This window comes from Setaria italica, chromosome IX (genome assembly GCF_000263155.2).
Source record: "Setaria italica strain Yugu1 chromosome IX, Setaria_italica_v2.0, whole genome shotgun sequence".
Classification (NCBI taxonomy): Eukaryota; Viridiplantae; Streptophyta; class Magnoliopsida; order Poales; family Poaceae; genus Setaria; species Setaria italica.
Window position 1 is genome coordinate 18,808,386 of NC_028458.1, and position 17,079 is coordinate 18,825,464.

Here is a 17,079-nt window from a genome sequence, read left to right on the forward strand (position 1 = left end):
TTCATATTTCCCCTTTTAAAGTTGAAAAATACGTGGTAGAAATAGCTAATCAGGTGTTCACAGTCGCTCTATTTGTGATTGATGAAAGTTCGAGTTTGTTGGGCTCAAAACTTAAAATAGAGTTCGAAATCCGCTTTCATGTTGTTTTTGCCTGAGAGTTGAGACTTGACCAAATCAACCAAAACCCCAAAGGCGATCTATCCAAAAAAGAAGTAAAAATTTGTCAAGCCCGTTTCTCCGCGCTCTCCCGTGCCCGCCGCGTCGGTTCCGGCCTCTCTCCTCCCTCCAGACTCCATTCCCTCCCGCTCCTCGTCGCGTCGCTAGGGTTTCTCCCCTCCGCCTCCGTCCCAATTCCGGCCGATCCCCGCCCGAGATGGTCTCTGGCGCCGGGCCCTCCAGCGGGCCGGCCCACTCCGCGTCCACCGGCGCCGGGGGCGGCTCCCCCTCTGACAAGGGCGGCGCCGCGCCTTCGGTCTCTGCCTCGGTCTCCACGCCTGCCAGCGAGAGCACCGTGGCCCGCCGCCTCAACGGACTCGACCTACAGGCCGACGACGCGCCATCGTCGCAGCCAGCCACGAGGTTCGTGACTCCCGCCGCCTTGATTCCGTCGTTGGTCGAGTTCGGGTGCCCACTCCCCCAGCTTAATTACTTGCTCCGGGAGACCGTGTGATATTCCGCATGAGCTAGTGATGTTTTGCGGGTTTGAGCTGAGGGGTTTTGGTTGTGTGAATGGTACCATGCCGATCTGCATTTGTTGGGCGCTAGATTTGCTTCATGCGTGGTCTCTAGCTTTTTTTAGTGTGCCAGAATTGCTGAATTGGTGGAAGGGGTCATTAGTGTTTGGAGGATGCTGTTGAACTTGAGCAATGTTATGACTGTTTGTAGTAACATGTTAAAACAAGCCACTCAACTTCGTTGTTAGTGTCACAGCATGCTTGATGAACTTTATTGTCTCAAGTTCGTTTCTCAACTTTTTATTATCTGTCAATTCTAGCTAGTGCTTATGGGCCATATATTGCTCTTATATCTGTTCAGTCTACCATTAAAAGATAGCAACTCTTGCAATTTTCCTTTTATATAGATCTTGTAGCAGCTCATGTGCACCTTTGTATGGAGAAAATCAATTGAGGATGATTATCTGTTTTGCTACCTTTGATTTATCTGTGATTAATTCTGCATGACTGCATCCCTTGTTGACTACTTTAAGTGTGTATCTTTCTGTGGTTGGAAATTCTGGCTTATCAATTGATCCAGTGTTGTTAACATTTAAAGCACCTAAAATTTGTTTTGCTTTACCACATTGCAGTTTGAATAGTTTCTTTAGGTGTGTTTGATCCCGTGGTTGGATATTCTAGTTTATTAATCAATCCAGTACTGTTAACATTTAAAGCACTTAAAATTTGTTTTGCTTTACCATATTGCAGTTTGAATAGTTTCAAATTTGGTAACTTCATCTTGCATTATACCTGCTTTTATTTATTTCTCTGTCAATTCTGATAACATATTTCTAAACACAGCTGGTTCTCTATTTATAATGCAGCAAGAAGAAAAAGAGAGGGGCACGCGCCGTTGGTCCTGACAAAAATGGCCGTGGATTGCGCCAATTCAGCATGAGAGGTGACTTGAACGGTTCCCTTATGACTAGTAAATTTGTTATTTTCACTTCTTTTAGTTTGTGGGAGTATGAGCAAACTGAGGGCGACATAAAAGTCTCTCCTCTTTTCTTCCCCCAGTCCCCCTCCTATCAAGCACGCCTGACAATGAGGCCTGCTTGTTTTTTTTTTTGCTTTATTTGTTCATATCAGACATGTGCTGTAATATGCTTCTGAGTGAGCCTGTTAGTAAGTAATTCACAGCACACTAGTGTTAAGAAGTCTCATGATTCTTATTTATTCTTTTTTCAGTCTGTGAGAAAGTTGAAAGCAAAGGGAGAACAACCTACAATGAGGTATTCAATCTTTTTATTTAATGTAAGCAATATCTAGTCTTGTGGTGGTGTATGTGTATTCACATTGTATAGCATCCTTTTTGAGCAGCAAATTCACTAGAGCAGCCAGCAAACCTTAGGTATGGAATGCCATTAGAGTACTACAGAGCATGCAGATGCATCTTTAAAGTTATAGAAGCTAAATGTGTTTTAGCCAGTCATCTGATATGCTTTACTCCTGTATGTATTTTGAGCAAAAGATCTAGTATCTCCAGATCTTCAAACTACCAGTGTGGGCTTCTCTTATTTTGTTTACCAAGGTTTATATGCACTAAATAACAGTTTGCTTGCCACCTCTTTTCAATATCACATTGATGCCTTTCTGCGACATGACTAGCACAAATAGTGTCTGGCAGTTCTTTGTATTTTCTCAGCTTTTGGGGAAAAAAAAGAAAGAACTCTTAAGTAATGTACAAATGTACAACTTCTTTTGGGAATAAACTTTTATGGATTTCTTGCAACTTCACAATAACTTGGACACTGTTTGATCTAAAAAAAAGTTGTTTGGATATTGATCTGTATCAGGAATAGATCTTGGTGTAACAAATGAGGGAGAGATTCACTTTGGGCCCTCCATCACTCAATTCTTTTTTAGTTATACATCAAGACATCCCTTTCTCCTGCATCTCCTCTATCAGTCTGTTGCTACTTCAGAATATTTATACATATGGCTTGCCTTTTTTAGGTGGCTGATGAACTGGTTGCTGAGTTTTCAGACCCCAACATTAATATTGACTCTCCAGATCCTGATAATCCCTCTGCAGTAAGAAATACTACCACAACACTTTTTCAGCTATGTATTAAGTACTTAAGCACAGTATTTTGATTATGTCAAAAATGCAGCAACAATACGATGAAAAAAATATTCGACGAAGAGTTTATGATGCGCTGAATGTCCTAATGGCAATGGAGATTATATCTAAAGATAAAAAGGAAATACAATGGAGAGGCTTGCCCAAGACAAGTATGAATGATATTGAAGAATTGAAGGTTCTGCTCCTTGCCTCTAGTAATGTTTATTTGCTGAAAGTTTACTTCTTCTGGCCATTTCATTAAGTTTATGGACATGTTGCAGACAGAGATCGTTGGACTGAAAGGTCGGATTGACAAGAAAAGTGCATATTTGCAGGACTTACAAGATCAAGTAATTATTTGACAGATTCTTTTAAACTTTGTTACATGATTCCAACTGATAATGTGAATATTCTCCCTGTCCAGTCTTATAAATTGTAACTGAGGAACAATTATGTGGCACTTTTGATTCATTGACTTTAAAATATGAAATATCCAGCACTATAAACTAAATAGTTTCCGTTGCTCTAAGTTAATTGCCTATGATGTTCACGAAACAATTTGAAGAATCACATTAAAAAATTAACTCCACTTGGATCTTTAAAATTGGGGGAAGCACTTGGTGCATACTGCTGTGCCACCAATCAGGTGCATACAGAAATACAGAATTAGGTGAATGCCTAGCTTTCCTCTCTGCTCTTTTGTTACATTTCGCACTTGACACTATTGTGAAAGGCCCCTTTGAGTTTATGTTCGAGTTCGACTGTATAATTAAAGCAAAATTGAGTTCAGTTGTTGTATGGATCCTAGAAATATCTATTTTGGAGACTTATGAAGATTCCTTTAATTACCTGCTCAGAGGAGTTAATGGCTACTGCTTTTGCATTGTTTAATTTAAGTACCGAGGAGTGTCTCTCTATCAGAAATTATTATTGTTAATCATGGTCCAGAACCTTAGTTGCAAGTCATTGTTTCTAAACAATCCATATACTGGTAGCTGTATTTCTCCATTGCAGATTGCATTATGTCTGTTCCTCCATGTTTAATGTTGGAGTTGAAATAGTTTGAAAGTTCACAATTGAATTTAGATGTTGATTGTTTTATTCCATTTTTTTTATATTCCTCATGCTCTGCGAACCTTATGATGATTTTCTTTTTATGAAGTATGTAAGTCTCCAAAACTTGGTACAACGAAATGAGCAGCTCTATGGGTCAGGAGATGCACCTTCTGGTGGAGTGGCCTTGCCATTTATACTAGTTCAGGTAAAAAGAATGCTTCATCTTCTTCAGATCTGGGCCTAGAGAGACTTAACTGTATCATTATGTTTGAATGCCAGTGCTGATGATCTTGCTAAGATTTCATTGTACTGTTTCAAAAAGAGAACACTTTGAGCCGATTTAGAGCTTAATTGTAGCAAGCAAACAGATGCACTATGGATTTGGAGAGGGAATATTCCAATTCCATCCAGTACCCTGTTTCATAGCGTCCACCTTTCTTTTCTTATTTAATAGCAAGTTCTCTATCATCTCACGTCAAAAGAAAACATGGTGTCTTCTCACATACTACATATTAATAATGAAATTTCATTTTTAGGTTAAATGGCACTTACCTTCCAAGTCTATGTTTTTAAATTACTAGGGTTGCAATATATTCCTTATTCCCAAGGAGCATATCTATTGTTTAGTTTTGGATTTAGATTCTGAGTAAGATGAGCTGCAGCTGAGTAGGTGGAATTCAAGCAGGTTCCTGGAAATACTCTGAACTAACCAGTTCATCTGTTATTTGGTGGGTTGCGGTTACTACAGTAAATTCCGGAATAGGGTATTCTGTATCTCTGTTTCTTTATTTGGATTGTATACAGCAATACATAATCAATGATACAAGCTGGGTGAAACAGGAAATAGAAATTAGCATCCTGTCAATGTCTGAGTTTTAGGCATACCAGTTCTTATACTTGGAATGCATTGTTTATGAATTTTAAAATCTCTACCGCCTTGTGTTTGTATTGTTATGAATTGGTCGTATTGTAGTGAAATATAAGGGCAAAAACCATCAGCATTGAGGTTATGCTGCAGCATTCTTAGTGAACTCTGTTGGCTGTGCCACCATTACCTCTGTTCATCACTTTCATTCCTTGCATACCTTTTTCAATTTCATTATGATTGTTCCCCACTTTTTCTTGACCACGGTGGCAAATACCTCCTTTTGTTGTAACAGACACGTCCTCATGCAACCGTAGAAGTGGAGATATCAGAAGATATGCAGCTGGTGCATTTTGACTTCAATAGGTAAAAACAAGAGTTCTATTGTGTTCTCCTTCACATCATGTATCTTGTGAGTCAGATAAATCTAGAGTTTAATAACATATTTATCTCCTGATTTTGGACTTCCAACGAATCTATTGATAAGAATGTTTTGGATCTATAACATCATTTTATTTGGATGACTCAGCAATTCCATTACATGATTTTTTTAATTCTAGTTTGGCTGAAAAAAAAACTTGAAAGTAGCCTGTCTATTTCTGAAAAGAGGGCCCTGATGATTTGTTTTTTCTCTTCTGTGACTGTGATCTTAATACTCAATCTAATAGCAGATGGAATACCCATCTCCTTGAATTAGTATTCAAGTGAAGAACATCTAACTAGCCTTTTATTCACCTGAGCTGACGAGCTTTTTCTCATTTCTGCAATGGATGCTTCCATAATTTGTGCTTTACCTTCAATGTATTATGTACATTCTTGAATAAACTGAAATAATTTAGTCATTATAACTGAGGACGAAAGGCTCCTGAAACCCTTGCTGACTTATATTTCTGAAAATGCAGCACTCCATTTGAGTTGCAGGATGATTCCTTTGTACTGAAAGCTATGGGGTTATCTGGCAAAGAAGAAACTGATGGCACCCAAGCCCCTGTTGCCAATGGAGGTGAGTGCTCAAGTACACCGAACAATTATTGGCATCAATCGCCGCAGCCTACGAGGCCAAGAGGAGTAAGGCTACCAAACTCGCCTCCTATTCCAGGGATACTAAAAGGGCGTGTCAAGCATGAACACTAGGCCTTGATACACTTGTTGGTGTTGCATGACCTATTTGGCTTTACATGTAGAAACGCTTGTAAATTATGTCATTAGGGGCAATGGCAGTCTAATTTTACTTTGCTGATGGTAGTTCGATGGGCGTCATGATGTGTGCCTGACGCCTGGCTCACATTAACTCCTAGGTTTCAGTTATCTTGTTGAGGAAAAGAATCTTTGGTTCAGTGTAATTGCTTAGAATTATCTTCTGGAAGTAGTCGGCATCGATTTAAGATGATAGTACGTATTCCAGGATATTGTATGCTTCTTTTGTTAGGTTTGTGTTGGAGTTGGAGGAGTTCAGATATGATAAAGGCACACTATTGTCCGTGCATTTGAAGTCATGTACGGTAAAAGGAAACTCTTTTTTTCTGTTAGCAGTTCAGTTGCTTTGTGATGGCATGTATAGCATGCTCCCACCTATTGTTTCTGCTGTAGATTTTGCTTTTTCCCAAATCACAATTTACACATGTATGTTACGAGCTGTAACAAGTTATCTTATTGAGGGCAAATCTTGTCTCAGGAAGCACGTTCAACTGTTGAAAACTGAATTGAGTTATGACTGGGCCACCACCCAATCACGCCACAGAAAATACGCGCGCGGTTGTTAGGTAAGGCAACGGATCAGGCCGCTTGACAGACGGCCCATTGGCCGATCGACCTGCCGGACAGCCTGCGCGAACTCAGGGCACCGCAATGGGTACAGAGAGCAGCTCTAACTTTGTCCACGTCAACAACTAAAGAGTGTACTCCCTCTGTTCTCTTTTAATAGAATTATTTTTAAATTTAAAAAATTCTCTTTTTATAGTCTTATTTCAATCCAAGTGTCCATCCATTTAATCGATGCCTCAGGTAACACCCTACCCTTCATTCCTTCATGCAAGATTGGCTACGTGGGTATGAGGAAATCTGGACCTTGATGAATCGCTTGTTCCCGAGGAATAACTAATGATATAATTAAATAGATGATAAGCAGGTCTTAGGGTCTGTTTGGTTCCAGCCTTCTAAAAACTCCTAAAAAGTTTTAGTCCCACTCTAGTCCATGGATTAAAGGGTGTTTGGTTCAAGTGACTAAAAGTGTCTAAAGTCCATAAATGTTGTGAGAAAATGACCATGTTGCCCTCCCCAGGTGCAATAAATGAGAGTGGGAGAGGGAGGGGGGCAATAAATGAGGGGCAGTGGGAGTCCAGAGAGGGTTTTAGTCACTTTTAGGAGTGGGTGGAGGGACTAGAGGATTTGGAGCCTCCTAAAAGTTTTTAGTCAGTTTTAGTCAAGGTGTTTGGCTCTTTAGTTTAGTCACTAAAATTAGGAGGTGGGAACCAAACACCCGACAATGGAGGGAGTATCATAGATCATCCATCCAACAGTCTAGCTATAACACGCATCCCAAAATATGGTAGGACCCATGTGTCATGATTTTTTAATTCCCACCTTCGTCTGCCTCCCAAAACTCTCATCTCTGTCTTCTCGCACTACTCTGCCTTGCCCCAACCCGACGCCGGCGGCCAGGTGGCCATGCCCTATGCCTGCAATCACGCCATGCTCCGCTTCACACGGCGTCGGCAGGCATGCCGCTCTCTTGCCCTGCCCGCCTCGGCCACCATGCGCTACCTCCCCGTTGCCCCTTGCTGTTGCTGGCCGTCGCGCTCATGCCAAAGTTCGTTGTCTCCCCGACGTCACTTGCTGGCCACCGCGCTTCATATAGCCCCATGCCGGTGGCCACGCCGCTCTCCTGCCTCTCCCACCCCCGCACCTCTGCCTACTCGTCCGCGGCGGCCCGACGGCCGCGCCCCCTCCTCCTCATCCTCTGCGGCGGCGCACTCTGTTAGATACACTTGTTGAACAAACTTGTAACAGGTTCCTGGACGTAATCGGATTGGTCTCTGTAGGTTGTTGTAACCGACTGTATAGATTACAAGAGATAAGATATTTGTTGTAACTAAAATAGCTTGTAGAAGGGGCCAACTAATGTAGCCGATGTATCTCCAGGGACTATATATATGTATCTGTTTGCATCTATTCAAGGTGCCAAAAAGAAACACGTAACCTGCCGTACCCAAGATAGGGACAAGCAGTTCCTCCCACATAGCTTCCACATAGCTTCCGCAACTCTGATTTTACATGGTAATCAGAGTGTCAAGAACTAAGTTGTGTTCATGGCTTCTAGTTCGTCCACTTTCAACCCTCTCTCCAGGACTCAGGTCACGGAAAAGCTCACGAAGCAAAACCATGCCATGTGGGCAGCGCAAGTTCTCGCTGCTATTCACGGCGCGCGCCTTGAAGGCCACATCAGCGGCAAGACCGCTGCCTCCGACAGCGAGATCGACCAGAAGCAGGGTGACAAGACGGTGCAAGTCCCCAATCCGACGTACGAGGAGTGGGAGGCTAGGGATCAACAAATCCTGAGCTTCCTCCTAACTTCCCTATCAAGGGAGGTGATGTCTCATGTGTCTACTGCAAGGACGGCGGCACAGGCGTGGAAGGTGATCGACGACATGTTCGCCTCCCAAATACGCGCACGGTCCATCAACGTCCGTCTAGCTCTGGCGACTACACAGAAGGGGGCCATGGAGGTCTCTGAATACTTCGGGAAGATGCGATCTCTCGGAGATGAGATGGCGGCTTTGGGCAATCCAATTGGAGATGATGAACTGGTGGCATTCATTCTCAACGGTTTGGATGCTGATGTTAATCCAATTGTTTCTGCAATTATAACTAGAGTTGAGCCTATTTCTGTTGGAGAACTCTATTCACAGCTACTGAGCTTCGAGACAAGGCTTGATCTGCAGCAGGGGGGCTCGTTCTCATCTGCTAACTCTGCTAGCAAAGGAGGGCGCAACAACTTTGGTCATGGCTCTGGTCATGCACCGAGCCGTGACTTCCAGGGTCGTGGCCATGGCAACCGTGGACGTGGCAACCAAGGGTGCCGCAACTTCCAGCAGCGCTACAGCAGCAACTCCAACACCTCTGAAGATCACCCTCGCTGTCAAGTGTGCCTCAAGAAAGGGCACGTTACGTCCGACTGCTAGCACTGCTTCAACGAGAATTATATCTCTGATGAGAAGCTTGCCTCTACCTACTCCTATAGGACAGATGCCAACTGGTACACTGCCACAGGAGCAACAGACCACATCACCAGCAACTTGGAGAAGCTCGTTGTTCGTGAAAAGTACCGAGGCAATGATCAGATCCATGCGGCCAATCGTGAAGGTATGAAAATTAATCATATTGGTCATACAATTGTTCCAACCCATACTCGCAATTTGCATCTCAACAATACCTTACATGTCCCAGATGCTAAAAAGAATTTAGTTTCCATCCATCGTCTTGCAAAAGATAATTTAGCGTTTCTTGAATTTCATCCGAATTATTCTGTGATCAAGGATCAGGCAACGAGGAGCACGATCCTTAGAGGGAGATGCCGCAATGGACTCTATCCCCTTCCTTCGGCACTATCAATAAAGCAGGCTTTTGGAGTTGTCAAGCCGTCCCTTGAGTAGTTGCATAGTCGTTTGGGTCATCTACTCATCCCGCTATTCTTATTGTTGCTAGAATTGTTAGTAGAAACAATCTTCCTTGTTCTACTCATCCCGCTATTCTTATTGTTGCTAGAATTGTTAGTAGAAACAATCTTCCTTGTTCTACTGAGTCCAATAAAGAGTCAGTTTGTGATGCCCATCAAAAAGGCAAGAGTCATCAGCTGCCCTATGGTAGATCTTTAAGTTATTCGAGTTATCCTTTGCAACTTGTTTATTCTGATGTTTAGGGTCCTGCACCCAATTCTATTGGAGGAAGAAATTATTATGTTAGCTTTATCGATGAATTCACTTGGATTTGTCTCCTTAAATTTAAATCTGAAGTCTTTCAAAAATTTCATAACTTTCAAAGTCTCGTTGAACGTTTATTTGATCGCAAGGTTATCTCTATGCAAACTAACTGGGGCGGTGAATATCAACGCCTTCATACTTTTTTCGATAAAATAGGAATCTCCCATCGTGTATCCTGCCTATATGCCCATCAGCAAAATGGATCAACTGAAAGAAAATACCGTCACATAGTAGAGGTTGGTTTATCTCTTTTAGCTCATGCATCAATGCCCCTAAAATTTTGGGATGAAGCCTTTTTAGCCGCTACATACTTAATTAATCGTGTTCCTAGCAAAGTCATCAGCTATGATACTCCCTTAGAACGTCTATTCAAACAAACACCTGATTACTCTTCTCTTCGTGTTTTTGGATGTTCTTGTTGGCCCAATCTTCATCCCTTCAACAAGCATAAACATGAGTTTCGTTCCAAAGAATGTGCCTTCTTAGGATACAACAATATTCATAAAGGCTTCAAATGTCTTGACATAGCATTTGGGCGGGTCTATATTTCTCGAGACATTGTCTTTGATGAGACTCAATTTTCCTTCTCAAAGCTTCACTCAAATGCTGGAGCCCGTCTTCGATCTGAAATTTCCCTCCTTCCAACCAGCCTTCTTAACCCTTCTACTAGGATGGAACATGTATCTGACCATGTGGTTAATTTTCCTAATGAATCTAATATTTTTGGTGGAAGTTCCGGTGAAAACAGTGAAGGAACAGCAACAAATAATGACTTGGGCGCTAGAAGTACAGGAACTGATCCTGAGGAGGATACGGTGACAGGCCTACCCACCGCAGCTCCGGATTCTGCACTGAATCCACCACGGTCTCCGTGTCCCCCTCCGCCTCCGCCAATAGCCAGCCTCTCTGCGCCTGCCACGTCCCAGCACGACACAGCTTCACCCACCAGTCCTGCAGGCGAGGGGGAGCAACAGGATTCGCCGACGCCGACAGCACCTGCGATAGATTTGCCTGCAGCACCGGGATCTTCTGCACCCTCTACATCACCAGCAGCACCTGATATTGTGATGCGCCCCAGGACACGTCTACAAAGCGGCATCCGAAAAGAAAAGGTATACACTGATGGTACCGTTAAGTATGGGTTATTTACTGCCTCTGGTGAACCACAGAATCTAGATGAAGCATTGCATGATAAAAATTGGAAGTTAGCTATGGATACAAAATATACAGCTTTGATGAACAATAAAACATGGCATTTAGTTCCACCTCAAAAAGGCATCAATGTTATAGATTGTAAATGGGTATATAAGATTAAAAGAAAAGCTGATGGAAGTCTCGATAGATACAAAGCCTGCTTGGTTGCAAAAGGGTTTAAACAAAGGTATGGTATAGACTATGAAGATACTTTTAATCCTATTGTTAAAGTAGCTACTATCAGCGTCGTTCTGTCTATTGCTATTTCTAGAGGATGGAGCCTTCGACAACTTGATGTACACAATGCCTTTCTACATGGATTTCTTGAAGACGATGTATGCATGAAGCAACCTCTTGGTTATGAGAATTCATCTCAACCAAGTTATATTTGTAAGTTAGACAAAGCTCTATATGGACTCAAGCAAGCTTCGAGGGCTTGGTATTCAAGGTTAAGTACAAAGTTGCATGACATTGGTTTTAAATCATCAAAAGCAGATACATCTCTATTTTACTATAGTAAAGGGTCGATTAGCATGTTTGTGTTAATCTATGTTGATGATATTAGTTGCTAGCTCTACTATGGATGCAACTGCAGCACTTTTGCAAGATCTGAGAATAAAGAGTTTGCCTTAAAGGACCTTGGTGAGTTGTACTATTTTCTTGGAATAGAGGTAAACAAGGTAAAGGATGGTATATTATATTGACACAACAAAAATATGCTAATGATGTATTGCGACGAGCGGGAATGATCAATTGCAAGCCTGTTAGCACAGCACTTTCTACTTCAGAAAAGCTCTCGGCTCACGAAGGATCTTCACTTGGACCTAATGATGCTACTCACTACAGAAGTGTAATTGGGGCCTTGCAATACTTGACCTTGACAAGACCAAATATATCCTTTGCAGTTAACAAGGTGTGCTAGTTTTTGCATGCACCTACTATAGTGCATTGGGTAGCGGTAAAAAGAATTCTAAGATATCTAAAGCAGTCGACTAAGCTTGGATTAAAGATTTGTAGATCTTCTTCCTTGCTTGTTAGTGCCTTCTCTGATGTAGATTGGGCAAGGTGCCTTGATGATAGGCGTTCAACTGGTGGCTTTGCTATTTTCTTAGGGTCTAACCTTGTATCCTGGAGTGCTAGAAAACAGGCAACAATTTCAAGGTCAAGTACTGAAGCTGAATACAAAGCGGTGGCTAATGCAACAGCTGAAGTCATGTGGACTCAAACCTTGTTATATGAGCTGGGAATTCAGGCGCCAAGAGCAGCTAAGTTATGGTGTGATAATATTGGAGCTAAGTATTTATCTGCCAATCCAGTTTTTCATGCAAAAACAAAGCATATAGAGGTTGATTATCACTTTGTGTGACAATGGGTATCAAGAAAATTATTGAACATTGAATATGTGTCAACAAAGGATCAAGTGGCAGATGGGTTTACAAAACCAATTACTGTTCGGCAACTTGAGTTGTTCAAGAACAATCTTAACCTCCAAAGGTTAGGTTGAGGGGGAGTGTTAGATATACTTATTGAACAAACTTGTAACAGGTTCCTGGACATAATCAGATTGGCCTCTGTAGGTTATTGTAACCGGTTGTATAGATTACAAGAGATAAGATATTTGTTGTACCTAAAATAGCTTGTAGAAGGGGCCAGGCGATGTATCTCCAGGGACTATATATATGTATTTGTTTGCATCTATTCAAGGTGCCAAAAAGAAACACGTAATCTGCCGTACCCAAATAGGGACAAGCAGTTCCTCCCATATAGCTTCCGCACCTCTGATTTTTACACACTCCGCCCCCTGTGCTAGCGAGCAAGAGAGAGAGAGAGAGCGAGGTCACCTCCGCTCACATTGGCGTTCGCGCACTCAGTCCCTGCCCGGAACTGCGGCCGCACGCCCCTTCCCTCTCCTCCCCAACGCTGGCGGGTGCACCGCACCTCCGTGCGTCATGAGCTACTCCCCAAGCCGGCGGCCACACTACACTTCCCCACGCCGCGATGGCGCTCTGTCCCCGACGAAAGCCGCCCATGATGGCTACCTTGCTCCACCCCGGCGCCTCACCCGCGCTCTACCCGGCTGCTGTCTCCACCTCCTCGTCGTCGGTCGCGCCGGCTCACGCGCTTTGCCTATTCGCATCGTCCCCCGGCCCATGGTGGCGCCGCGCTTGTCAGCTGCACCTCCCCAGCCCCACCTCTGTGCTCGCTAGCCGCTCCACCGCCGCCCTCGCCCCTGCGCTCTCCAGCCGTGCCGGCCGCGCTACCCCTACCCTTGTCCGCCGCGAGGCAGAGTAAGCAGAGAGAGAAGATGAGCGAGCACGTGGTGGGGCTCAGCATGGAAGCGCGTGCTAGCAGCTCTTGCGAGCCTCTCTCTCCTCACTTCTCTTTCCTACACATGGAACCTTTTAGAGAGCCTATCAACGTCCATTGCGGTACCCTCAACGGCTTGGAAGTCGGAACCCCACACGAGCTCTACCGGCCGGTCTCACTGTGCCCGAGTGTGTGGCGAGAATGAAGGGGGCCCACTTGGTAGGGAGGTGCTCGCCCTGCAGGTACGGTGTGGCTGTGTGAGCCTAGGGTGGAGCGCCTCAACGCTATGTTTATTCCACAAGTTTTTTTTATTAGATTGCTTCGTATATGGATTGCTGATAGGGTGGGAGCAATCCAACCATAAATAAATACCTCCCTCCCAAGTTAATCATAAATAAATATCCAACCTCGTGAAACGTTGAATTAGTATTTTTGAAATGTTGAATCAGGGTTTACGGATTATTGAATCAGTTGTAAGAAAATGTTGAAGCATGTGATACATGTGGAAAATCTAGGTGAGATGGGAGGAAGTCAAAAAATAATATATGATCTCTATGCAATATTTGAAATGAGATATCAAGTGTAAGAAAAATGTTGAATAGTATTCATGCATGGAGGAAGATTGATGGGCTACAATGGTTGTGCACTTATGCTAGATGGAGGTTTTAAAGTTATAGGACTTAGGGTGTGTTTCGTTGGAAAAAATAGCTGTGAGAAAGCAGCTGTGGGAAAAGCAGAAGACCCTTTGGTGGTTAGAGTAGCTGTGAAACTGTAGGCTGTGTAAGAAATACCTGTAATACCCCTAAAGGTCTGTGGGTGTGTTTATATGCAAACTGCTCGTAATAAAGAAATGTGTTCACTAATTCGCATGTAAATGACTATTTTACAAAGAAAAAAATAATTTGTAATAATTTGTATCACCGGAAGTTCAAGATTTATAACTTGGTCTATATTTGTAGTTAAATATGTTGCAATTTTCTTCTTTATTTTCTTATGGCAAATATCATCATCCAATTATCAGGGTTATAGAATGGATTGGTGTGGTTATAAATCGGGTTACAGCCCAATTATCAGGGTTACTATGATCCTATCAGGCTATCAGCTATCAGTCCAATTACTATACATCACTGTACAACTCCTCCGTTGCAAATGCTGAAGCTTACAGCTATTCAAGCAACACTGCTAGATCAATAGTACAAGTATTCTAACGTATCATCTCATAGTATGATGTCTCCACCGATCCACATGACATGAGAACAACACTGCAACTACCAGAACAGCTTCAGAAGATTGGACGCTCCTTCCCACCAAGATGTCTCACAATATATTATAAGCTCCTTCCCACCAAGATGTCTCACAATATATTCTAAGACTCACTGAATTATAAGTATTAATATCATAGGAATGCAAATTTACACAATTCCAAATTGTGAGTTCATTGAAGAAAAACAATTAAACAGAACACGCTTTCAGGAAAGAAAGCTTCCATGAATGTTGGACTTGCATATCACAGTCGCCAAGATGGGCGTGACATAAGGATGCTGATCACGGAACCGAAGACCATTATTGTCTGATAGCAAATGATTCCCTGTGCAAAGAAAGAAAACAGTACCGGAAATTTCCTGTGCAAAGAAAGAAAACAGTATCAGGTGTGATGATAAATTATCTATCTTGAATCAAGATTTACAACCTGATTAGTTCGGATAAGTGGCTGGAACAATTGGATTGGTCTTTCCCTGAACTGTGCGCAGTCAGCTAATTCACCAGAAGCTAATTCGGGAAAAACAGAGCAAGTCCATCTCGATGGAATCTGGACTGTACCTGGTGACTTGACGCAAGAATGGCGGCGGTTGGCGACGGGCGGGCGCGGCGGACGCTGGCCGGAGGCGGACGGCGGGTTGCGGCGGCCAGGGGCGGGGTGTGGCGAAGCACCGGGGGCGCAGAGCGGATTCGGCAGGAGCTGGACCGGCGAAGGGGGCAGCGGGCCGGCGACCAGCGTGGGCGGGAGGAGGACCGGCGGCTGGGGCCGGAGGGCTGGTGATCGGGAGTGGAGATGGTCCGCCGGGCGACGCTAGACTGCGGGAGGCGACGGGTTGTGACGGACAGGAGAAATAGATCGATAAAAAATGAATTGTTATTCATTAAGAGTGGCAGGTGGGTAATTTTTTACCCCAAAAGCACTTGAAAGCAGGGGAGATGGTGCTTTTGCATTTGTACTAGATCAAAAGTAGCTTTTGGGCAAAAGCACATAGAGCTTTTTAGTCTTTTGGTTGGCTTTTGGTTTTTGTAAAAGCAAAAGCAGGTTTAAAAGCCCAACCAAACGCACCCTTAACTAGCTTGCGGAAGTTACATGGAGCCTCCACCCATATGCGTGCTGTGCGGTTCCGTGCAATTAATGTTAGGTGACGGTGGTGACTTTTCTATGAGTAAGCACACCATCATCACTCTTGTTCCGCTGTTGCATGTGACTTCATCTGAACAACATCAAGTGTAGGTCTATTGAGCACGTCATTCTTACTATGTCCATTCCCTGAGCCTATGGCGAAAATGGTGTGGGCTCGTTTGGTAGGGGGCGCTCGCCCCCTCAAGCATTATGTGGGCCTAGGGTCGAGCGTCTCAACCCTACTATGCGGTTTCGTACAGTTAGGCAGTTTCGTACGATTAATGTTAGAGGACGGTGGTAGCTCGTCTTTGAGGCAGCGTGCCATCATCATATGGTTGGCTCCCATTCCGTTGCCGCCCGTCACTTCGCGTCGATAGGAGTGTTAGGTGGGTATTAATTGTCTTCGGGCATCTCAGTCCACGTCAAGCAGCCCGGCCAGCCATTATCGTCGTGGACGCGGACGACAGCAGGTGGGTAGAAAAACTCCCCCTAAGCTAGCGGGTGCCCACGTTGGACGTTGCAACCGGTTAGGTCTAGTTGCATGTGTGTGATTGGCATTGTAGGGGCCCTGGTACAGGGTTACAAAAGGTCGACTTCTTCTCTATGTAAAGGATCCCATTCAGTTCCTTCAACTGAAGCAAGAACACAGATAGAGCTCCAAGCTCACCAAGTTGCACGGCTTTACTCTCTAGGGGGCTTGGACCTTGTTAAAATTCTCCAGCGTGTGTTCTATAACTTAGCGAGCGATCTTCACTCTCCCAATCCCTGTCACTTAACTCTAAGCATCAGGTGTGCGGTGTGCATATGAGAAATCACGACAAATTGGCATAAGTAAGATCAAAGAAACCCTTTAAGGCTAGCTAGCAAATCTCTAATAGGAAGGTATATTAGCCATTCCACTGCACACCTCAATATTTTTAGAATCTAGCCGTTGACTGGCCGTTCTATATATGAAAAGTGTATCCTTCCGGTTTAAAACATATAGCGGTCATATGTTTAAAAATGGAGGATGTGCTTAGCAAGATGAAAGTATCTGTTATTTACATAAAAGACATTATATTTGTCATTAACTTTCACAAACCATTTCCATTTATAAAATAAATTGATTTGCCTGTTGGCTGTGCAATGCAAATGTCATTGATTTACGTATTTTTTTAAAAAAATGTTTTTCGCAATCACACAATAAATAAATCGATTTGCCTGTTCGGTTCAAACCTAGTTAAACATCAACCCACGATGTCTATGACTCTATAAGCTTTACAAATGCTTATCGGTGTTGCATGAGCCATCTGGTTCATCGTTCATTCCGAAGCTTTATTAATTGTTTATGAGTAGGTACTGGCCGGAAGGTGGCCGGATGCCAGTCCACGGGAAAGCAGCACGCCAGGGGACGGCACGGCACTCGTGAAAGCACATGTGTTGAAAACTAGCCTGAGCACGCCGTTCGGTTGGTCAAGTCTTTGCCGGAACGTCCTTTTTTTTTCTAGTGGAAAAGACTTGTTGTTCTTGCCTTG

The 17,079-nt window shown here is 43.5% G+C and overlaps 1 protein-coding gene across 1 annotated transcript; it reads left to right on the forward strand.

The window, feature by feature from the left end:
* Window positions 1–214: 214 nt before the first annotated feature.
* Window positions 215–6,234, forward strand: LOC101754315 (transcription factor-like protein DPB). Its single transcript, XM_004982968.4, has 9 exons — window positions 215–579; window positions 1,541–1,617; window positions 1,905–1,948; window positions 2,673–2,750; window positions 2,831–2,977; window positions 3,063–3,131; window positions 3,944–4,042; window positions 4,998–5,068; window positions 5,605–6,234. The coding sequence occupies exons 1-9, from the start codon at window positions 374–376 to the stop codon at window positions 5,834–5,836; spliced, it is 1,023 nt and encodes a 340-aa protein (XP_004983025.1). The 5' UTR covers window positions 215–373; the 3' UTR covers window positions 5,837–6,234.
* Window positions 6,235–17,079: the final 10,845 nt, after the last annotated feature.

Coding starts and splice junctions, on each gene's coding strand:
- LOC101754315 (XM_004982968.4), top strand. CDS start 374: ATGGTCTCTGGCGCCGGGCCCTCCAGCGGGCCGGCCCACTCCGCGTCC. Junction 1,618..1,904: donor GCGCCAATTCAGCATGAGAG/GTGACTTGAACG, acceptor TTCTTTTTTCAG/TCTGTGAGAAAGTTGAAAGC. Junction 2,751..2,830: donor ATCCTGATAATCCCTCTGCA/GTAAGAAATACT, acceptor TCAAAAATGCAG/CAACAATACGATGAAAAAAA.